This window comes from Hoplias malabaricus, chromosome 1, assembly GCF_029633855.1.
Source record: "Hoplias malabaricus isolate fHopMal1 chromosome 1, fHopMal1.hap1, whole genome shotgun sequence".
NCBI classification, from domain to species: domain Eukaryota; kingdom Metazoa; phylum Chordata; class Actinopteri; order Characiformes; family Erythrinidae; genus Hoplias; species Hoplias malabaricus.
In genome coordinates, this window is record NC_089800.1 from 70,033,462 (window position 1) to 70,058,333 (window position 24,872).

The following is a 24,872-nucleotide window of genomic DNA, read 5'->3' on the forward strand; positions in this document are numbered from 1 at the left end:
TACAAGGTAATGTTGTCTTGCTCTAGTAGTTTTAAGAATGTAGTCTTAATAATGTTTTTGTCCCTCATAATCTTGTCACGTTTTTAAAAGTTAAATAAAAAAAAAGGGATAGGTCCAAAATGGTATGCCTTCTTAAATAAAAAGGTCCCTTGACTTAGAGGAACGCTAGGTAAGCCCCCCAGGTGTAATTATTATTATTTTTACAGCACTGTACTGAAATTCACAGGGAGGGGAGGGACAGGGGTGTATTTCCTAGTGTAGTTTTTTGCAACGCTGAGCCTCGAGTAGCAAAAACTTTTTTTATTATTACAGGTCAGTGAGGCAGCATCACAATGACCTCGAAGCTGTAGGTTTATGGTAAAATATTTCACAATGTTCCTTTAAATTGAGTGCATTTAAAAAAAAAAAAAAAACATGGATAACTTAGATGTTTATATGAAGGAAATGGTTAAATAAATGCAAATAAAATCAAGTACATGGAAGTGAACTAACTATTGATTATTCACGTAATATCGACATTTATGCACGTTATAGCATTTTTTGTTGTTCGATAATATCATTTATGAGGTAGGATCTCTCTCTCTGTCTCTCTCTCTTACACACACACAGTGATAACTCACTCACCTGGCCAACTAGTAATCAAACCCCCTTCAATATAATCACACTGTCTGCAGTTTCAGCCACAATCCTGCAAACTGCACAGGTATTACTGACTCCTGATACAGTGCCAGAGAGAGGGAGAGAGAGCCTGTGTGTGTGAGAGAGAAAGAAGACGAGATGGGCAGGGAGAAACAGAGGTGATGTTTCTGTATTGATTCAGACCACAGAGAGATGAGCGTTTTCCATTTCTTTGGTTACTATAGAAACATCCTTGTAAGGACCAGTGTGTGTTTCTCAATGGGTGTACCCCATTATAGCTGTATTAGGAAATTTTCTCTCTCTCTCTCTCTCACACACACATATGTCCCCCTAGTTCTCCACAAACTATTACCACTGACTGCTCCTTCTAGAAGGGTCCCAAACATACAGCCACCAGGATGGTTATTAAGGTTGTGTAAACATTGTCTGTGGATCGATATGTGTTGTAAAAGTGGAGTGTAGGTGAAGCACATGCCACCATGTGCCAGTAAACCCAATATTCCATTAAATGTTGGTCTGCATTCAGCTGCTGTTTACCGTAAAGGCCAAGGGACTTGAACTCCATGTCTAGAAGAAAATTTATTTATTTTTTACTGCTCAAACACATGCATTTAATGTGCTTTTGTTGTCATTGTACAAGGTATAATCTCATTTTTTCCTCCACATTTAACCCATCTGTGCCAGTGAATGAAAACACACATTGGTTCTACTATACTTGCGAGGACTCTCCATTGAAATAATGATTAACATTAACATCAGAAACCTAAATAATGTTATACAGGGATACCTGCAAATGTGCTGGAAACCCCAGGACTGTTTGAGGCAACTGGTTTATGCTAGTTTAATTGCTTTGCGTTATGTTCCTGTTATTACATACTGACTGTCTTCTATTTTCTAGATATCACTCATCCCATTCCTGATCTGACTGGTTACATCACGGAGGGTCAGGTGTATGTGGACAGGCAGCTACATAACAGACAGGTAAGGCAACAAGTGCCTTTCACACTTCAATCCATATAAAAACACTAAGCTGCGAAAACTTTGTGATGTCACATCCAGAAGTACATTTTCATAAGACATCCTGCAGTTTAATCCCACCTGTTTAGGCTACACAAATCCTGCCCCTCCTGGTCAAAGTAATGAGAGTGGAGAGAATAAAATTAAATGTTGTGCTGTTCCTGCCCGTCAATGAGTGATCAGATCATTGCCTTCTTTCAAATGATCTATACATTTGTACTGTTTCCTCTAATATCCCTGAATATATCTCTGTACTGATCTGTATCAATCAAAACAGAGATTACTTTCTTAATTCAGTCGTAAAGGTACAATAACATAAACATCCTGATTAATAGCAAGATGGAGAAGCTGGAAAATTTTTATTTTTATAAAATATATTCCATATATAAAGTGTCTTTTTATATATAAAATATTTTCATAATGAAATATAAACTTCCTTTATTATTTTTGTTTATAGATCTATCCTCCCATCAATGTGCTGCCCTCTCTGTCTCGTCTGATGAAGTCGGCCATCGGAGAGGGAATGACTCGCAAAGATCATGCAGATGTCTCCAACCAACTGGTGAACTACTCTTTATTACTGTTTGTCTACCATCAGGGGTGTTATTAATGTTCAATTAACTGTGCACCCTGCTGTTGAATTAAGCAATTATTTCTACCAAATAGTTAAGAAAACAGAGAAATTAATGAAAGATAATGCACACAGACATAAAACGTGTCAGATTTCTAGATGTAGCGTGTTTAACAGGCCATGAGGGGGTGGTAAAATATATACATGATTTGTGGAAGTATTTCAATTTAACAAAATTTGACTACTATGTTTTCTCTAGATTAGCTGTATTATAATTCTCTCTCTCTCTCTCTCTCTCTCTCTCTCTCTCTCTCAGTATGCCTGTTATGCTATTGGTAAAGATGTGCAGGCAATGAAGGCTGTGGTGGGAGAAGAAGCTTTGACATCTGATGACCTTCTGTATCTGGAGTTCTTGCAGAAGTTTGAGAAGAACTTCATTGCTCAAGGTACAAAGACAAAGCTTTACTCAAATTTAGCAAAAAAAAAATTTTGTTTTGGTGCCTGTAAGCTAGTCTCCCCATCATACAATGCTACCATATTGGGAGGATAAACCTCCACCATTCCTTTTCAAAGTGCCACTATCACAATGTTTAAGATGGCACGCTTAGTAGAGAACCCCAAATGCTAGTTTATGGGGTTGGTAACATTAGAGATTAAAGTTACGGCCAGGACATAGTTTGTTGCAGTTCCTTAATGCATTTCTGAAAGCATCTCTATTTTGTTAATTAATTTAAATCAGTGCTTGGTCACCATAATTAAGAAAGCACATGCTTTGTATGTGTTTGTGTAAATATTTGAACAGGTTTTAAACTCTGTAAATAGTATGTTTGCTTTTTTACTGTGTACAGTCTGAGTTTTTTTTCTTTTCTCTCCATCGCCAATTTACCTCCTCACTGATAACCACGATTCATATTGATCACCGTATGAATTGTTGGTGGAAATACCCCATCTGCTTTTGTGTTGCTTTACAATAGCTGTTTTTCTGCAGTCATTCTAGGAAACTGGTTAAGTTCCTTCAGCAAGGAAGGTTTTTGAAGCTTGAATTATTGAAGAATTTCAGTGTGTGCTTTCTATATATATATATATATATATATATATATATATATATATACACATATATATAATGCACTGCCTTTCTTTGGTTTGAAATTGGTCTCTCCTAAAGTGTTTTACCACCCAAAGAATTGTAGTGTGTAAGGATGGGCATATCAACCTTTTCAAATGTATATGGCAAGTTGCGTACATGGCACTCTTAATAAAACCACAGTTATTTACTATTGTTCGCCAATGTTGTGGTGAACAACTCGGGTGTTCTATTATGTTTAGGATACAATATTTATGATAAAAGGGTTAAGTTGGGTTAAGTTATTTTCTAAAAGGACCCCCTCCCCCCCTCCATATCTGTTTGCACTCTGGAAGATTTTGTATCTTTTAGTAGTTTAGTGCAGCTGAGGCCTAACACAGAAGTGCACAATGGCCTTCAACCACAATAGTGTCGTCTTTTGTGTATGTGTGTGTGTGTTTTTTTTTTTTTTTTTTTTTTTTTTGGTTCCACCCCCCCTCATCCCTCTCCAAGTATTCTTGTGTGTCACTTGGACTCTGCACACATGTCTGCATTCTTCACAGGGATGTTGAATTACTGAGGGAACAAAGGAGTAGAGGAATATTTACACAGACTTTATTGGCACAGTACGTTTCTTCCAGTTTCTGCTGAAACTTTAGGTGGCCTTCAGTCTAGCATGAGTTTATGAAGCGGAGTCTCTCTTTTCAGAAAGAGCTGTATGGATGTGAACCTATTACTTCTACACAAGCAATTCAAGGAAAATATTTCACTTCCACATTATGGCCTAGGAGAGTACTGGAAATGCAAAACTTTTTCAGCCTCAGTATCCTGAAGGCCTTTCCTCATGTTGGATTAAAATGAAGTGATTAACTCTATTAAAAATGAGTACCATCTTAAATTTCAGACAAGTTATGTTTACATTCAGTGTCATGTTTCGGCTTTCATCCTGCCACACGAATCCAGGGTCGTGGTGGGTCTAGAGCCTATACAAAGCCGAAACAGAGTCAATACCCTATATACAAAGCCCTGGACAGTCATTCACAACGCAATGCACACGTTCACAGTTATGGACACTTTTGAACAGCAAATCCACCTAGGACTCCCCTAGTCTCAGCAATAGACGCTCCGGCCACAAGTAGACGGAGAGCCTGATAACTTTAGTGCACTAATGTGGTCTCACTGTCAGGATTCGGCCAGTTGCATTGTGATTGGCTGTCTGTACATCCGTGCATAAAAACTTCCGTGTATCATTTGGTACTAGTTCGACATGAATCAAAGATTCAATTTCTACAGGTCATGCCAGATGAGCAGACGTGTGGTCCTTTTGTGTGTCAGTCAAATTTCTTCTCCTGTAGTAGGAGGTGGTTCTTGGCCACATTAAATGGTGAAAGGTACCAGACTCTCTCTAGAGAGTCTACAAATGTGAGACTAGGACTCCGACCCCCCAACACTAATTGATACACTTTACTGAGTAATTTCATAGATGTTTTGGTAAATATTTCACCATCTAGTCCTAGATTTAACCTCAAAATTAGGCTCAGTGGCTACTTTTCTACAATATATTTTACTATCTACAGTGACTTCCTTTTTCTTTGTTTTTTTTCTTGTTTTATATCAATTATTTATTTTTTACAGGATTCATTCTTTTGTGATTTATGTTATTCCTGATTTAAAACATTCCTGAATTAAAACATGCTTTTGATATCGTTGGTGATAGCTGTTACTAAGAGCTAAATCTTCATGTAAAGTTAATAATATCTTGTGTGTCTGTTTTCCTTCCAGGCCCATATGATAACAGGACGGTGTTTGAAACTCTGGACATTGGCTGGCAGCTGCTGCGTATCTTCCCTAAAGAAATGCTGAAGCGAATCCCTCAGAGCACACTGGCCGAGTTTTACCCAAGAGAGTCGCGCCACGGAACCTCCTAACTACCATGATCAAAGACGGAGGTCACATGACCTGAGGCCACTCTCAGCATTTGCACCTCTGGCACTTGTGTCCACCTCCACCCAGAGAACAAAGTCATGCTTTAGATATGGGGGCTTAATACTGGACTTTAAAATGTTTTAACCTCTTAAACTGCAGGCGTTTTACTCAGTTATTAGTCTTGTACTGTAATTTAAAGGGAAATTCATCCCACATACTGGATCTTACAGTTTAAGAGTTTATTAAGGCACCCTTGATGGAACGTAACATGCATCTAGGTCTTGTGTTTTGCCCCTTTAAATTAAGTGTTGGCTCCAGGCACAGTATCCTCTGTAGACTCTCCGTGTGTGTGTGTGTGTGTATATCAGGATGTCTTTGTGTTGGTTGAATACATAACTGTGATTAGTCTACTGTATTACTTGTTTGTTTTGATTTTATTGATATTTTTTTCTGATGTAAACAAACCTAAAAATTAATAGACGATACAAATGCTGGACCCATCCTCCTCCTTTCTCAAGTTTTTGTTCTAAATGTTAATTTGAGCTGAAAGGGAACAATACTGTGTTTGTCTGACGAGATCTCTGATGTCATCATTCTATAGGAATCCCAGGTCTATGTTAGTTTTCTCTATGGGGGGATAAACTAAAAGAATTGTTTTCCACAGGGTTCCACAATGGGCATGCCATCAAATACAGAATGACAGCAAAACTTCAGAGCTCTATACCGTTTTCTTTTCGGCCTGTCTCCTGTTCTCTTTTAGACTATTATCTTTGTCATTAAACCTCATAGTTTTTACACCATTTGGGGTAAAAATATTGTGAACATTTCAAGGTAATTTGGCCATTATATATGTTCTAAAGATTTTTTGTTATTCAATCTCCGTATATTAGAAACGTTCCTTTTGGAATTTCTATTTTGAATATATGAGGTTTTATGACATATATTTATTTACTGTTAACATTCCTGTAAGTAGTCTTTGTTGTTTTGTACAAGCAGAAAAGTCATGCAGTAAATTTGTCAAAAAGAAATATTGACATATTTCATACTCAAAACATAGTGGATTTAAGGCAAGCAAAACGGAGCATTATTTATGAAACATTGCAGTGACTGATGGTAGCTTTACTTTGACTAATAATACAAAGTGTTATAAACAGGTTCTCAATTCCAAATCCAGACATGTCTTGTGTTTTCCTCATTAGAGCAAAGCACATATAAAAATATGCTGTGTGTGATCTTCAGGACTGACATAACACTGATCTAATCCCCTTAAATATATCAGTTTATTCCCACTACGCATAGCTCCAAGCTCATTTGTGTTAAATGAACATACAGGATGTTTACATTTTAGTTAGATGTGTTTTGTGATATCTGTTGAGCATTTTCCTTTCTTTCTTGATCATAGTCAAATCTTTATGATATGCACAAATTCTATTTCTGTGTTGATTAAAAATAATTAAATTATATTAATCTCCAGTGTTATGGCTGTTTATTTGATCAAAAATTTTTTCAAGGGCTGTTACTAATTTTATTAATGTGGTTTTATAAATACAGAATTGCAGCTCTTTTAAGGACCCCCTCCAATGAAAATGAAGTTGTTTGTGTTGTTTTATTTTTGAAGATACACCATGACAACACAAGCATTCATTGCCATGGCTGAGCATTTTCACGTTAATTACATCTAAGCCTCTTTTAAGGTTTTCAGGGATTTGTGGATGACTGGAAATACTGAAATATGTACTTGTGAATAGAGTGATGTGTATTTACGGGATTTATTGGTGAGTGTAGGTATTTAAGTGAAAACTATTTCTTTGTGTTTGAGCTACAAAAATTATGTAAGTTAAAATAGGATTTTTAACCAATGGAATAGAGGCTCTGGAGTCGTGGACATTTTTAAGTACCTTTGGAATACACTGGGGTGGATTTTGTAATCCTGTATGTTCTTGTGGCTTCATATTATCAAATGTTCCCAGCAATGTTGCATCTAGTTTAAAACTTTACCAGAAAATAAGATGCTGGTACTGCTGCAGTGGAACAACCTACCAAATGATATCTGTGATTTCAGGAGAAAGTTGAATGAGCAGGTGTCCAAAAACCTTTGCCCATATAGCGTTAAACAATACTTTATAAGTCTGTAAATGTCATGAAATGTCGGCCATTTTGTAGTGTTGTCAGAATTAACAAATTTAGAGTGACAAAGTAAAATTCCCTTTAGTATGCTGTTACCCATAGTGTATCCGAAAGAACAATGATGAACAATGCATACACAGCTAGCTATGCTAAGGTTCCATAATGCATAGCAGTCCTGAATAGTTAAAAGGAATTGTCTGAAAAAGTTTAAATGTATCAGATGTATGATAGGTACTATGTGGACTATGTGTACCTTAAAAATATAGCTTCTAAATAGTTGTTCTACTAACCTGTAATACAGAGAAATGGGTATTTATAGTCTCAGCACTGCAGAAACTACTATGTAGCCAACCCCCTCCCTCAGGAGGGTGCTGTAAAAAAACTGTATGGGGTGTCTAGAAGCAAAATTACCCAGGTTTATTCCAAACACTTCTGAACTAACTTCATGTCTTATGATTTATTATTTTTGTATATTCTATGACATTTGATGTTATATGATACAATGTCCATGTGGGTTTCCTCCGGGTGCTCCAGTTTCCTCCCACAGTCCAAAACCACACGTTGGTAGGTGGATTGGCGACTCAAAAGTGTCCGTAGGTGTGAGTGAATGTGTGAGTGTGTGTTTCCCTGTGAAAGACTGGCGCCCCCTTCAGGGTGTATTCCCGCCTTGCGCCCAATGATTCCAGGTAGGCTCTGGACCCACTGCGACCCTGAATTGGATAAGCGCTTACAGATAATGAATGAAGGAATGAATGATAAAATGTAACAACATTAAACATTTCCTGAAGGGTTGATCTATTATATCAAAATCACCATTCAAAAAGTACATTTTAAAATAAACTGTGCAGATTTTTAATTATAATAAATAAATAAATGTAGTTCAAATTAAATGTAATTGTATTTATATTTTTGTAACCCAAGACTCAGATTTTCTTTGTTTATTAAACAGAAATGTCTATTAATTCCTATCAAATGATACCGTCGAACGATTAATCGTCAGGTGCGCCGCGCGCATGAGATCAGTTCCTGTTGCTCGCGCAGTAAATAGGTGAAGGTAAAGTGCAACAGGTCCAGACAGGTCACTCTTTCCAATGGCGACGAGCGAAGAAGAAAAACAAATGAGGACCATCAATGAGCTCTCTGACCAAGGTAAACCACCTCAGCAGGGCTTTACTCCTACTTTCAAAGTTATAAACTGCTGTTAGGTGACGAATCTCAGCATTGTTCTGAGCGAGTTTGTCCACCTCAGGTCTGTTACAGCTCCGTATAAGGAGAAAACACCGGAGAGACTTCTGTCCTGCACTAAAGACAGAAACTAGTAAACCTTGCTGAGTTTTAGCAAAAATTTGCATTCTGTTGGGAATATCTGCGATTTCCCCTATCAGTTCCGCCTCTGCTGTTCTTATTTCACTCTCTGTGCTTCTTGGCTTTCTTCCCCCCCCACCAACATTTTGAAGGGGTAAGCCTCTGAACTGTGTTCCTGTTGCTAGGCTTATTTCAACTCTGGGTTCCACCTGAAATATAGGATTCTGGCGACTCTGAGGAAAATTACTGCTTTTCTGTTTTATGCCACTGTTGTGTCTTTGCGTTAGTTGTCTATTGTGGAAAAAAATGTAAACCATTTGAGGAAATATTTTGCATAAACGTAATTTGTGGCTACATATACTTACGTTATTCCCAATATTTCAATCATTCTCTCATCCTTTTCCAGAAATATGCATGCTTTTTTAAAATTGGTCATATTTTATTAATTTATTCCCATAGTTTTTATCAAATGTAAAGAAGACAAAAGCATTACTTGGAAATCCCTGTAAAGTTACAACTTGAAGAGCAGGAAACCAGTTATGAAGGCAATTGCTGGTGTATTCAATCCCTAAAAACTATTATCTGTAGTTTTAACTACATCTATCAATATCTACAACATTGGACCTACAAATTAATGGACCTAGGAATATGCAAGTAGTCCCCCTCCTCCAGTTTCCTGCAGCTCCATAGCCCCACCCTGCAAATTTGATGGGATTGGTTACTTACGATTATGACATAAGAAAACCTGGCTGTCTGAATCCACTATTTTGAGACTGTCCTTGGAACATTGCCATTTGAAAGCCATGCAGTTATTCTCAGCTGTGGCACTGATGGGTGATTTCACTTATAATCCATCGTTTTGCATATAAACAACACCATATAAACATGATAATTTGGTTAAAAGAATACTAAAACATCTTTAGCCATGTAAAAACCATTCATATCAGAAAGCTATACAAAGAGAATAATGTTGAACCATTTCTTCTGGTCCAAGAAAAAACCCCAAAACAAACAAAAAAAACATGGAGTTACAGAGATGGACAGATAACCTGAATGGACTCTGAGGCTTTGTCTTGTTGTCTGTAGCTGGAATGTGGTCTTCATTTCTCACTGGCTCATAAGGGTCACTAAAGGTAAGGCCAGTCTTCATAGACATTCTTTCTCACCAGCAGCAGACAATAGTACACAAGCCATAAATGCAGACAAAAAGCTATTTGTCAGTGCAGAGAACCTCATATCTCAAAAATGGTAATGTTCCAGGAGAGAGAAACTGTATTCTTAAGTAACTGAAGATATTTAAAAATTACTCAGATCACTTCCATTGGTTCATTAGCGGTGACATTTAAACACAGATTGAAAGGCAGGTGGTGTGTTCACATTATGTCAAAAATCGAGAATGTATTTAAGACAGTTGAATAGAATATGTCTGTTGAAGTAGACAGACAGCCTTGAACCCATACAGACTTTGTTTCTTCTGTGAGATAATGATTATTTGAGTAGAAATCTTAGTTAAAAATACTGCTTGAGTTCTAACAGAGAAAGCGAAGTGTGTGGGACACATTTTCTTCTCTTTTTGTTCAACATTCAAAGTCAGTGATGAGACCCAGATTCAAAGCAGCACAACAACTAAACAAAACTTAATTCAACCAAACATTACAGCTGTGAATTATTCCGTGACTACTATGAGATTACTCAGAAAAGTCCTCAAACGTTACATGCTTTTATTGTCATTATACAGTGAAATTCTTCTTCTGCATTTAACTCATCCATGGCAGTGAACTCACACACACAAACACACACAAATGCACACAGTTCCGCACACACACACACACAAACACACACCTGAAACATTGGGAGTGGCTGCTACCTCAGCCCTCAGAGAGCAGTTCAGGGGTTAGATGATCACGGACCTTCAAGCTGTGGATGTTGAGTGGGGAGGCAGTCCAAGGGAATCCAAGAGTACCTGCCAGTCAAGGGGTTCATGCTGGTGACTTCATAATATAATAGCATAATAATTCAATTACACAACTAATAAAGAACAATACATTTTAGCAAAACTGTGGAATACTCAGACATTGTTGTGTGAATATAGAAATATCCTCAAAAAATCCTAAATAAAACATAAGTAATATGAATCCACTGTTTTAAAAGAAATCAATATAATGGTCCCAGAATAGAGAAACCAGAAAAAAAACATATTACAGAACAACAGGACTGACTAAATTATTTATGACATAAACAAAATGCTCAATATTAAGGTCAGCAAAAACTACAGCGGAAATGTTCATATGTTGCTTGATAGATAGATAATGTAATTATTGTTACAGGCCTAGTCCCAAGCATGCTTCATAACCCTTTATGCCACTGTTGCCCCTGTTCTTCCACATACCTGTATATTTTATAAAAGAAATACTTAGTTTTCTCAATATGCACATTTTTAGGACCGTGGTTGTGGAGGTATAAACTGTAATAACCACAGTCTTGCTTTGTTTTTCACTGGAAGCTGATGACTATGATCTTGCTCACTTGCCTCATTGTGATGCTGGCTCCACACACAGATGTTCCGTGGTTAAAACCGAACTAAAACAGAACTGTTGGCTCCTGCTGTTTATAGATTTGGAAAGAGGTCATAGTCCAAGAGTGATTAGCATTTCCCACAATAGCTCAGTTTTGAGGCCAGAGGTTTGCTGCTGAAAATCCCTTGTGTGTGTTGTTGGTACTATTTTGGCCATGAGAGTGATGGTGATGTAGGTGCAGACTGGGCTGTGTTTGTGGTCAGTTGTTGATAATGGCTTACTGGACTCCGTGTTTCTCCACAGCTCTTCGGCAGTATGAGGGCCTACGGAAAGAGCATGAGAAAACCAAGATAGAGGTGAGTGTGTCTGTTCATATAATGTGTTACATGTAACAAATAGCAGTGAAAACACAGTAAACAGAGAAACAAAATACAGTAATAGTGTTGGAGTCTGAATAGTTGGGGTACTGTCTAAACAAGAATCTAAACTATTGGATAGAATAAACTACAAGTTAAAATGAGCTGACTGTAGTACACAGAAAAAACATTCTGAGTGCAGTAGGTGTTAATATTTGTCTGTAACGGGGTAAATAATAATCTGTCCATAGCACAGAGCTAATTACTATATAAGAGTAGTGTAGAATAAATAACAACCTAAACTGAAGTGTCATGAAAATAACAATCTAAATTACTGTAGTACAGTTTAAATAAAGATCTGACCATAGATCAGTGTAAATAATCAGTGTAATAACTGCACTACACTCTACAAACCCCATATCAAGAATAGTTCAATAGGACATTTGATAAATTCCATAAATGAGAATCCGGGTTTTTGTTTTTTTTATTGTTGACACATTTACAGAGGATTGTTTCCTGTGTTGTCACTGATCATATGGGTGGTAATTTATTAATATAAAAATATGTTTAGTTAATGCTCACAACACACTTTGAAAAGTTTGGGGCAGGGACCAAATAAAATTGGATAATTTATAGAATATTCAAGGTAAACTGTTCAAAACATTCCACAATAAAAGGTGATGGTTTCATGCTATAAAAGAAGCATCGACCAAAGAAGGTCATGTCTCCTCACTTTGTGCCAAACTTTGTGAAGGGATTGTCAAACAGTTTAAAAAGAACATCTCTCAGTGCAAGAATGCCAAGAATTTGGCACTTTCAAACCCTGACATACATAATATGGTGATAGATTCAACGAATCCAGAGAAATCTCAGTCAGTAGTGCAAGGGCCAAAACCACTGTAGAACAGGCATGACTCTGGACCCTCAGAAGGAAAAGCCACATAGGCTTGGGAGTACTATGGAAAACCTTTGCCACTTACCACAGTCTGCAGCTGCATCATCAAGTATGTAGTATGCCATTCATCTATCCTATGCTGAAGCACAACCGTATCTTCTGGGTTCAAGATAATCTCAAGGATTCAAGATGCATGTTAGTATCGGGCCTCCTGTTAAAACAGTGTAGCTACACATGCAGTCCAAATCTCTCTCTAATGTTGTGTCATGAAATCTAGTATCAAGCAAGAATGGGCCAAAATTCCACTTGCAGAACTGTAACAATTAGTATCCTAAGTGCTCAAATGATTAAATACTTTAATTAAATGTGAAGTTGATGTCACACAGTGGAAACATGACTCTGTGTTTCAAGGGAGTGTATTGGAGGCATCAAATTCAATATTTGTTTATATTTACAAAATATAATCAATTTGGTCCGTTGAAAACATTGAAAATAATTGTTTTTTTTTTACTTTATTCAGTTAAAGAAATGTTTGAGGGAATTTAAAATAATGAAAAGATACTTTCTTATATTATTGCATTTTACATAATGTTCTGTCCTTGAAAATGGTTGTTGGACTTTCTGACTATAGTACAGTGTAAATATCCATGTAACACACTCTGGTACAGAGTAAAAAAACATCAAACAGATTGTAGTAAAGTGCAAATAACAATCTGACTCAAATATAGAGTAAATAAATATTAACTTAAGTAGTACAGAGTAAATAAATATGTAATAAAACTGTGATACAGTGATACAGAATAACAATTTAAATAACTAGTATATTCTAAATAAAGGTCAGAACACGTACCCATGATATTGCTCATGTACTCATGTTAGTTTACTATTGTTTTTGTTGTTTCAGTGTAAGAAGCTGAAGCAGGAGAGAGATGAGGCTTTACGGAAGCTGAAGGATTTTGAAAGAGGTTTGCTTTGAATTCTTTAGCACTCATATCTTTGTTTGCACATTCTTTAAGCATACTATGTGTTGCTCTACAGTCACACAGGATATTGTACTCATAGCATAATACAGTAGACACAGGCTGTTGAGTAAAACACATAACTTTAGTTGCAAAGGTCCTTGCTTTACTCTGGGAACTACCAGGGTGTTCAAGCTTTGGCATACTGGACTTTGGACTCCTGTAGGCGTTGCTCAGACCTGTCTGAGACAGAACGACACATGCACGCACACACACACACACACACTGTTTACTTCTTCACTCCCAATACAAACTTAAAAAAAACTCCCAGTAGTAAATATCAAGACTATGTAATGACAAGTTTAGTTAGGAGAGGAATACTTGTTTTTTTATAGCTATGTAACTTTGTATGCATTACATTTTAAACTAGGTGCAAGTTGAGCAATTAGGGATAATTAATACTTAATTAATCTTCAGAAGAAGGGAAAAAACATTCTGAACAGTGAATGGGGGTTTATGGGCAGTTTTGGAACAATAATGTTCTTAAATATGTCATGAAATCCTGTACAAATCATAAAATTACAATTCTGTAACAAACTTGCAAAAATACGTTTTTGCACCAGTAGTGACAGATTGTGATTAACACAACAATTAAATGACACAATTTAGCAATAGACATTTGATTACCCCCCTCCCCCCACTTTACTTTAAGAGTATACAATATTTTAGAGGCTTTAGTTTATTCAGTTTAGTTTCATGTAGGTTTTAAGCAGCTTAAATTTTGTGAAAATGTAATTGTGTAGAGTTTATGCAACTTTAGCTCAATGCTGTAGATACACTGCTCTCGAAAAACTAAAAATAGGAAATGCGCACTAGTCCATTACACATTTGAATCATCCTCTAACTATATTTGTCAGAGAAAGAATGCATATGGAACATATGATCTGTCTCAAGGGTTAAATATTAATGGAAACTAGGTTTTTCCCCTCGATTTATTTGAGAATCTATAGAGGTTAACCATTTAAACGTATAAGTGTCTTTTCATTTTGTATGTAAACTTTATTAAAGGAGCAATAAATAATTTTTACCAGCAAGAAAATATTTTTAGGAATCTTATTTAAAAATAGGTTTTGTACAGACACATCCAGGCTACTAGCTGTTAGTGTAATGGCTGTTTCATAATGTGAAGAAGAGTCATTGGAGAAAATGACTGACTGCTTTTTTAAATTTGATTCCACACTCTTTGTATGTAGTGTGATATAAATAGTTGTGTGCTACAGCTTCCAAATCTGTACTAAACTTGATTTTTTCCCCCCAGTATTCTGTGAAGCTTGTCTAGCCTAGCAATGAATCTAGGGAAGAATTTGTTAGTGGAGAATATAGGAAAATGTTTCATATTTACGGCTGTGTTCATTCAGTGGAAAATCTACTGCCATATAAACATCGTGTTTACAGCCCCAATTCCAAAAAAGTTGGGATGCTGTGTAAAATGTAAATAAAAACAGAATGCAGTGATTAGCAAACTTCATAGACTCAAAATTTACACAAGTGTCTCACTTTCAACATCTGATTTATGTTCTATGTTTTACTGTGAATAAAATATGGGTCTATGAGGTCTCCAAATAATGGCATTCTTTTTTAAATTTTATTTTTACATTAAATGAGAAAACCCATCGAATTATTCTCAAAGTATTTTCAAAATTCTTGGTCTCAGAAGAGGTCTTTGTATCCCAGTGCCAATTTTCTCTCTCTCTTTCTCTCTCTGTTAAATCCCCCCACTTCACCTTTCTGTGCTGTGTGTGAAAATGCCATGCTCCTGCTCTCCACGCAAAATAGGGGGGAATTGGAACATGAAGATTGAATTGCAGAAAATTTCAAAAAGGACAACAGCTATCTGGCAACACTGAAGGAGTGTGTGTGTGTGTGTGTGAGTGAGAGAGAGAGAGAGAGAGAGAGAGAGAGAGAGAGAGAATGCTCATTTTAATGCCTGAGATGGGTTATTATGGGCTGTGGTCAGAGTGAGGCGTGGGCCTATGGGCTGAATCCACTGGCCTTTGCTCGTGTTTCCCTGCTCCGCACATTGTGTACGATTTCCACTTCAATAATAACAGAGCAGACACAGCGCCGTCGCTTTCTCACAGCCATTACGAGATTTCATAGCTCTCAGAAAATTACTTCTATTCAACAACAGACAGCTAAGAGAAACAGTGGGGGGGGGGGTGTTTGGGTGTGAGAGATGAGCAGAAAGAAAGCTGCAATGGAGATGGACAAAAAAGAGATAGAAAGAAGGGAAGAGGTAATGAAATACATTGGAGGAGCGAGTGAGAGAGAACAACAAAAAGACAAAGAAATGGGAAATGAAAGAGAAAGGGAACAAAACAAATGTGGACATGAAATAAGAAATGGAGAGAAATAAAGAAAGGAAGAAGAAAAGTAAAAGAAATACAAAATTGTTCCATAGTAAATTTTAAAATTGATCTACAGGAATTTTGTGTTTATGATCGGAGCTCAACACCACTGCCCCAGAGAGACCGACAGATGGAGGGAGAGAAATGAGGGACTTGGAGCTGTGCTGATGATGAGGAAGACAAAACTTACAATTAAAGCTGTCAGCTCCAACACACCCATCCTCCCCCCAATACAGCCCAATATCAACCATCGTACACCCTCACACTCAGCACTGTTTAAACCCACCACCCGCCACAATTAACCTGTCATAGAGAGAGAGCAAGAGAGAGAGAGAAAGAGAGAGACAGAAAGCGTGTGGGAGAGATAGACTAAGAGAAAGAGAGACAGGAAAAAGAAAGGGGTGGAGAGACAGACAGATAGTATATGCTTTGTGGGGACTCCTACTTCTTTCACTAGATGTTGGAACATTTCTTTAAGGATTGCAGTCAGCTACAAAAACTTAAAGGAGGTTTAGTGCTTGATCTTAAATACCACTACTACTCTTCTGAAAGGTACTGAATGGAGCTCCTTCAAAGCTAGAACATTTAATATGTAACAAATTATGAATGACACATGCAGCTACAGTGTATCTTATACATAATATCATGAAACCACAATTACAAAGCTCTTTAGAAGGGTTTTATTTAGAAACAATGGATACAGTAGAGAAGGAGAGTAAATTAACAATTGCAAAAGAACAATTGCAATGTAACGTAAAGACCATTGCACACTGGCTGTCCAAAAGTTCGAAAGCTTTGTTTATAATGGAGACGAAAAAACAGTGCCAAAACAGCGCGACCACGCATACAGGTACTACATGACTTCAAGCACTGTTCAATTCTGACAGGAACATTACTACATTAAATTATAGCCAAATAAAGCCCACAGAAAGTCACAGGCAAGGGGCTGGTGAGTGCTCCTGCTGCCGCTTCTGAAAAATATCCTAGCAGAATACTTTAAACACAGATCAACCGTTAATTTACGCCACCTCCTTGTTTCTACCCTCACTTTCCACTATCTGAGTTCCACTGACCATACAGGAGCACTTTGTAGTTCTATAACTACAGACTAAAGTATATTTATTACTCTGTTTACTTTATTTTCCCCCTTTAAGTCTGTTGTTCAATGTACAGGACCATCATAGAGCAGCTGTGATCTCTGTGGTTAAACATTCTCAGCACTGCAGTGACACTGACTTGGTGCTGTGTTAATGTGTGTTACTAGAGTAAGGAGTGGATCAGACACAGCAGTGATAGTATCCATCCGTCTTGTTGCTGACCATCTTCTCCCTCTGTTTACCTTCAGCTTTTCCACGCATATATTTTGTACAATTAATTGGTACTTCTCATAATATGTCTGAAATAGAACTTATAAGAGTGAAAGGTGAAGCTTGGTGGGGTGCAGGATTCACTTGTGCAGTACCAGTCACATGTTTGGACACACCCACTCAGGGTGGGTTTCCTTTGTTTTGGGCTATTTTCCACAAATTGTGAATGTACAGTACCAGTCAAAAGTTTGGACGTCTTCTCATTCCATGGTTTGTCTTTGTTTTTTATTATTTTCTACATTGTAAATGAATATGGAAGACATTAAAACTATGAACGAACACATATGGAATTGTGTTGTAAACAAAAAAGTGTTAAACAAACCAGAATATGTTTTATATTTTAGATTCTTCAAAGTAGCTACCTTTTACTTTGATGACAGCTTTGCACACTCTCTGCGTTCTCTCAATCAGCTTCATGAGGTCGTCACCTGAAATGGTTTTAAGTGAACAGCTGTGGCCTCGTCAAGAGTTAATTTGTAGAACTGCTCGCCGCCTTAATGTGTTTCAGTTCATAAGTTGGGTTGTGCGGAAGTAGGGCTGGTACGCAGTTCTATACTGTGAATAGCTCTATTCCACCAATGACTAATGAGAACATTTTTGACTGGTACTGTATGTGTTCTTTGCTGTCCAAGGTACTCTCAAAATTCCTCTCTGGTTTAGCCCATCGTAAGTCAATACATTAATACAGAAGGGCATAGAAGACCCACAGTGGTAGGAATACATAGTTTGTGTGTGTGGTGTGGGGGGGTACACGAATGCTTTTCCAACTGGCAGCTGAATGGAGTGTAATGTGTGACCGCCACTCATCAGTTTTTAATTAGGCATGGTTGCTGAGGGAGCTGTCCGCACGGCTAATTCCTGTTTTCACCCTCTCCAGCCACAATGTGCAATTAGTTAAGTGGCAGTGATCTGGTGTGGAGCCAGTGGCGTGGTGATTACTGACACAAATCACGGCCCGGCCATAGCCATTAACACACGCTCAACTTCTCCAATCAAAACTTCTTCATCATCAGGCCAATGGGAGGAGGCTCTTTTTTTCTTTTTTTTTCCTTTAACCATCAGAGCTACATGCGAATGTTAGATGAGTACACAACAAATTATGTCATTGACTGGATGATCCTGTAGCAATGATTTGAACTGAGCAGCTGGGGAGAAAAAAAAGACACATGGATAGAATGTCTGATGAACGTAAAGCATATAGTTTTCTCACTTTAACTCCTGGAACCAAATCCAGTTATGCTCTCTGGGATTCCCAGTTTGGATGGCTATGGCATCACTGGAAATCAAATTCAGGATCTCCTGATGATTGGGCCAATTCTAAGACAAATAAATATCCTTTGCTCCTCACAAAGCAACCAAACAGGGTCACTGCCAGCAGAGATATGTACAAACCGTATTCACTGAAATGTTTGGACATTTTTGTAAAATGCATTAAAAACAAGAAACTTATTTAACTGACAATAGCATTGTTTAAAGAATAGATTTCCCATGTTGTCACTGAACAACTTGTTCTTTGAAAATATTAACACATTAATAATACGCTTTAAAAAGGTTGGGACAGGCATGTATCACCTTTGCTTTTATGTATTTCAGAACTGAGGATGCTAATTTAAAAATTTTACAACAGGAATTTTTTGTCCATTCTTCCTTGATACGAGACATGAGCTCAACAGTCTGTGGTTGCCATTGCCTAATTCTCCTGTATATATCATGAGCCATAGGAGACAGATCTGGACCACAGATATGTCAGTCAAGCACATGCACTCTGTGTCTATGAAGCTGTTTCTGTATCACATACAGAATGAGGCCTGGCAGTGTCTTACTGAAATAACCATGGACTTCCCAGGAAATTGTAATTAGATGGCAGCAGATGTCTATCTAAAACCCCAGTGATTTCCACTTCAATGCAAACTTCTCACATTTGCCAGTCCCATGTCCTGCTCCCTGAAGCACCCCACACATAAAATGAAAGATACTGGCTTTTGCACATATCTCTGATAACTGTTTGTATGATCCCTATTCATCGGATCTCAGAAAACACAAAATCCATTTTTTATGAAAATAAGCTTAAACATGGATCCCTCTGACAATAGCACACATTACTACTGTCTTTTAGAACACCTGAGATGTGCTTGGGCTCAGAGAACTTGGCAGTGTTTTCACATTGACTTTATATGTGGCTTTCTCTTTTTGCTATAGTCTTTCAGGTTGCATTTCTTGATACAGTTACAGACCTTTTTGGAGTACTCACAAGGCCAAGGACATCTATATCTCCAGATTTCTTGGATTCCTTTGCAATCTTGCATTATATAATGTTCTGTTTCAACTATTTGGCAATTGTCTTATGAGGTTTGGCATAAAGTGATCAGCAACAGCCTATTTCTGCTTGCAAAGACTGAGCCTTTGGTGAAAGCTTCTTTTATATTCACCTGCTTATAGTGCAATGCTTCAAAACATTGTGACATGTATTTTCTATAAACCTTTCTCACTTATTTTTACATTGTCCCAACTTTTTTGGACTGTATTGCCTGCATTAAATGCAAATTTTGTTTATATTTACGAAATGCAATCAAGTCTATTCCATATTGCATTTTACAACATGTTCCAAACTTTATGGAAATGGAGTTTGTAGTAAAAGTATTTGTGTGTGTGTGTGTGTGTGTGTGTGTGTGTGTACAGTGTCTCATAGGGTGCTGCAAGAGGTCAACAATATGCAGGAGAATCTGGAGGTGGAGAAAACCTGCAGGGAGACAGTGGAGGCTCTGGCATCTAAGGTTCATCATATTCTATTATAGTCTTTTGTCAGTTCTATTATATTATTATATTATATTCTGTTCTGTTCCAGCTTTATGTAATGTATTCTATTGTAGTCCTTTGTTCAGTTGTATTTTACACTAGTCTATTGTATTATTTATGAAGTTAGGTGTTAAGCTCCCTTAAATCAGTAACATCAGTTAAATCGAACTGAATCTGGCAATGTAAAGCTAAAAGGTCTCAAAAGCTGTTCATGATTTTAAGGTGATTCCAAAAAAAAAATCTAAGCATAATCATTAAAATCTGCCAGTCCTTAAAGAGTTACAAAGCCATTGCTAAGGCTGTGGGATTTCATTGATGGTCTAGGGCTGCCTGGACAACTTCTCGTATGTTTTCAGCACTCTATTAAAAATTCCTGAAGGAAATATCCACCCATCAGTCAGGAATAGCTTAAGCACACTTGGGTTCCAGCAGAACAACAAAAGGCTCAAAAGAACCAAAGTGAAGGTTTTAAGTTAAATGCCAGTGAAATGCTGTGGCAAAGATTTAAACAGGTATTTCATGCTGAAAAGCCCTCCAAAGTAACCAGAATAAAACGATTTTCCAATGAAGTGTGGACCAAAATTCCTCCACAGCACAGGGTGATCACAACTTATTGCAAGCATTTAATTGCATATGTTAATGCCAATGGTGGCGGAACCTGTCATTATATTTAGAGGGCAATTATTTTTAATATGGGTGACAAAAGTTTGTAAAAAAAATTATCTTCAGGAAAAAAGTGGATTTTTTGTTTACTCATGTTTGGTTTATCCTGCATCAAAATTATTTGAAACAATAGAAAGTGACTAATATGCATAAATATAAGAAATAAGTTGGTGAATAATGTTTCACAGCACAGTAAATGTGAGGAAGAGAGGAAGTTATTGTAGGTATTCTATTATCAGAATGTATCAGAAAATGTCACTTCTTGTTCCTCCCTCAAACACATACTTTTGCAGCTACTTTTGCTGTTCTTAAAGGTCACTCTTTGTAGATCATGGGAAGTTGTGTCCTTGGGCTACAAATCACCTACACATTAAAGTTACTTTTAATGATTTAATGTTTTTAATGAAAAGGCAAATAGTCTGAGTGATGGGTGGTCCTTGAAACTTTTGTCTGAAGCATGAAATTCCCAAATACAAAGCAAAATACTAAAGAAATGAATTTTAACCTAAAACTCGATGGCCTTGAGGTTGGGTGTGTAAATGCTTTTTAGGAAGAGTCATGTGTGTGAGGTGGGTCAAGGGCTGAGATCAAGTGCTTTTTTACTCTTTTTTTGATGGATGAATCAGCTTTCTGCTGCTGTATGGCCTGATAGCCACATGCAGAGCGATAGCAATGAGAGAACAGCAGCGTGGAGGGCAGGAGCGAGGGAAGAAAAGATTGAAAGAGAGAGGAAAGAGGGTTGGAAGGTGATGTGCCGCTGGGTTTCCACACGCAGAGAAAGTCCTGGTTCACAGCAGCAGAGAGCTCGGGCCATCTGAACCAACTTTACCATCTAGACTCATCAAACAAATCGCAGGGTTTATTTGTTTACTTGTTTATTTATTGTTTTCATGCATTTTCTGAAAACATCAGGTTTTGCTCTTAGGTTAATGCCACATTTAACTCAATTTTTGTGAGTCTAATTCACAAAAAGCCATTGTAAGTACTTTTGAAAAATGTTGTTTATCGCACAAAAAATACTTTATGGCATATTTATTTTTAGGTAGCGCCACTGTTTAGTTTATACATTTATTCTCTCTTTTAGTTGCTCCACTGTTCATACAGGAGCACTGTGTTGTTCTACAATTACAGACTGTAGTCCATCTGTTGTTCTGCCTAATTTGTTGGCCCCCTTTCACACTTTAGCTGGATTGTTGTGTTTGGTGGACTTTTCTCAGTCTCTCAGTGATATTGAGAGGCTTAAAAACTCCATGAGCACTGCTGTGTCTGATCCACTCGTACCAGTGCAACATGCCACCACTCGGTCAATGTTATTGCAGTGCTGAGAGTGATCCAGCACCCAAATCATAACTGCTTGTGGTGATCCTGACCAATGACGAATGCGATGTGGATGGCTTTTTTAAAAGTATGCAGAGCAACCTGTGGCCTGCAATCTAGAACTCTAGAAGTACAAAATATATGTATATCATGGTAAATAGAGCTGATATAATGGAAAGTGAGTGTAGAAAGAAGTACATTTTAAAATTTTGGCTGATTAGTGTATACGGCTAATATGTTTCCTATTGGAATCATTGTGCTTATTATTATTATTTTTGTTTGTTTATTTATTTATTTATTTTGGGTGTGGTGCTCTCATATGTGCCTAATAAAATATTTATCTTTACATATATATAATATATATCTTACATTACTTACATGAGCAGAATTACTTTTTCCTTCAGCCAAGGCTCAGAAATGGAAGCTTTTTTCTTACCCCAGCAACAATATGAAAGAAGATTAGCATCCCAGTTTCACGTTACCTGTAAAATGTTTCTGCCTCAGAGTTTTCTTAGCGTGCGCTTGTCAGAGGTGCGCTCCCCCTGCTTGTTTCACAAACCGCTTTTGGTGTTTTAGCAGCTGCCTATCAGCTAGGAAATAGCCCTACAGCTGAGCAGTGTAGCACTCTGACATTATGTGCTTTAGAAAAGCTTGATTTGACCAATCACACGCTTCCTGTCTCCCATTAAAGAAGATGCTAGCATGTCCTGCTATTGCTGGTGGCCACTGTGTTTGAACCCCCCCTTTCTCTGTCTCTTTCTCCAGCTCTGTCTGTCCGGTCCTTTGTTCGAGTCTCTCTTTGGACCGTTTCTGGCATATACCTCCCCATACTCAGTCTGATTAATTGTGCCTTCGCAGCAGGAGACTACAGCAGCTCCTGTGAAAGCTGGCTGCTTCCAGCACAGAACTGGCTGATTTTGTCCTCTCTAGTCACCATAAAGACATTGAATTGTTTTGGCTTTAACCACTCTATCTATCTTTTCACCCTATGGCGAGGAAAATTATGATGTGTCAGACCCAGGCTGGGGTCTTTCTGGTGTTTAAATTCATAAACTATATAAACACCAAGAGCCGGTTCATAACTGTGGTAAATACCAACTGTATTTAACCTGTAGAGAAGGTGGAGTTCCTTAAACATCAGATTTGTTTTCCTACATTTGCGGCTATAGTCCTTTCACATTTATAAGCAGCAAAACCTAATGCATATACATTACTTTCTTAATGTGTAGTGAAAGTGGCGTTCCTCAAGGCTTACTTATAGGCCCTCTTTTTTGCCTTATGTAAATATTGGAGTGGCTTCATTGATTTTAATCCTAGTAAATCTTTGTTGCACATTGTTCAATGCTTCAATCAAGAACAACTCATTTCTCAGCCTTGCAAACAGCAGCAGTTGGGTTGTAAATTTGTTTTGATTTGAAGTTTGTTTAGAAAATTATAATGGAAATAAGTTCATATTGCAGACTAGGTGAATATAGCCTTTAAAAAGTCAAAATGAAAAAGGGACACGCATTATGTGCAGTGCAGAATATTATTTTATTTCTTTCTCCTGTGATTTTTTTTTTTTTTTTGGGACGTGAAGGTTATGCTGTGAAAATTATAGCATTGGCTCATTTCCAATTTACATTTAAATCGGCCCAAACTATTTTGGTAGGTGTGATTGGCGGAGAGCGGAGGGAATCAGCTCTAATAACTGCCATGTTGCGCCCGTTTGATGCTTTGTTCCTGATGCCTGTAATTTTGTCTGCCAACAAGGCCTCGGGGCTGGTGAGCAAAAAAAATAAAATAAAAAATAAAGGAAGAAAAAAATTATAATCAATTTCTTAAACTCTGAAACATGCTGATTTTTTTTAAAAGGAAGAATAAAGAAGGTAATGGAGGAAAAAACCGTGTAGCACCGGTCAAATCAAACCCATGACATTTTGTTTTGATGTTGGATTGGAAGAGATGGGGTGGGGGGCGACCTCTGTGACTGATTTCTGCAACTGTGTAATTTCACATTCACGCTTTCTCATCAATGCTGCATGATTATCACTTATGTGTTGTTGATTGTGTTTTTTTTGTTTTTTGTTTTTTTTGAGGTGAAGGACATTGTCAGAAAGTGGCTTCATGCAGTTGTCTGTTTCTGGCAAGAGGTGTCGTTAATAAACGCTTTGACCAGTGCGAAGTCTAGGATTAATTTGCATAATTTACATATCATCGTCCCCATTGGCTGTCTCCATCCCCACTTATTTTCCTCTCTAATTGCTGTTTATGTATGAACCGTCTTTAATGACTTTAATTTAACCTTAAAGAAAAGGTGATCGCTGTCATACGCGGGTCTATTGCAGTTTAAGAGGGGCCGTGTCCGGGAGGGAATTTGGCAGTCTGTATCCGATAGCCCACACTAATGATGTTTACATGGTTGTATCTCATAAAGTACTGTAATTATTTTTATTTCTCTGCTTTCCCTCGCCTCCTGCATGGCTGTATTATTTTACCCCTGATTATTGCTCTTTTCAGCAGAGTGTTTCATGCTGTGTTTGTGTGTGTGTGTGTGTGTGCTCCTGTTTGATTGAGTGAAATAGGATGTGCGCAGGTTGGTATTTGAGCAGGCAGGGTTGCTGTGTTGATTTGATTTTTGATTTTTTCCATCCTTCAGCTCGCTTGAAAATCAGCTGCTTCAGACTTATGTCATCTTTGGATTCATTTATTTCATCTTTTCCCCCCATCTCTGATCACCACCTCTGAAAATATGATGAGAATTCTTCATAGCACAGAATTGTACATTTCTAAGGAATGTGCACCGTTTCTATACATTCTGCAAGTACATTATCAGCTGAGATGAGCAAGCCTGATTGGTTGTGTTTTTTAAATTCTTCGATTTCTCAAGAGTACTATTAAAGCAGCTTTTTTTCCTGTGTAATCTGCTCTTTCCTTTTTAAAGACGTACAGTTTCTGGGCTTTTGTT

General features: G+C 37.5%; 2 protein-coding genes across 2 annotated transcripts in view; both read left to right on the forward strand.

The window, feature by feature from the left end:
* Nucleotides 1–6,669, forward strand: part of atp6v1ba (ATPase, H+ transporting, lysosomal, V1 subunit B, member a) — a 40,757-nt gene extending 34,088 nt beyond the window's left edge. The window contains exons 11-14 of the mRNA XM_066672286.1: nt 1,538–1,620; nt 2,114–2,218; nt 2,544–2,673; nt 5,073–6,669. Of these exons, the coding sequence (XP_066528383.1) occupies nt 1,538–1,620; nt 2,114–2,218; nt 2,544–2,673; nt 5,073–5,218 (464 nt within the window). The 3' untranslated portion in view covers nt 5,219–6,669. The remainder of the gene's footprint in view (nt 1–1,537; nt 1,621–2,113; nt 2,219–2,543; nt 2,674–5,072) is intronic.
* A 1,709-nt stretch (nt 6,670–8,378) lies between these two features.
* The window catches only part of shtn1 (shootin 1), a 51,386-nt gene continuing 34,892 nt past the window's right edge, over nt 8,379–24,872 (forward strand). Inside the window, exons 1-4 of the mRNA XM_066672317.1 lie at nt 8,379–8,492; nt 11,468–11,520; nt 13,320–13,380; nt 19,829–19,923. Coding sequence (XP_066528414.1) covers nt 8,435–8,492; nt 11,468–11,520; nt 13,320–13,380; nt 19,829–19,923 — 267 coding nt within the window. The 5' untranslated portion in view covers nt 8,379–8,434. The remainder of the gene's footprint in view (nt 8,493–11,467; nt 11,521–13,319; nt 13,381–19,828; nt 19,924–24,872) is intronic.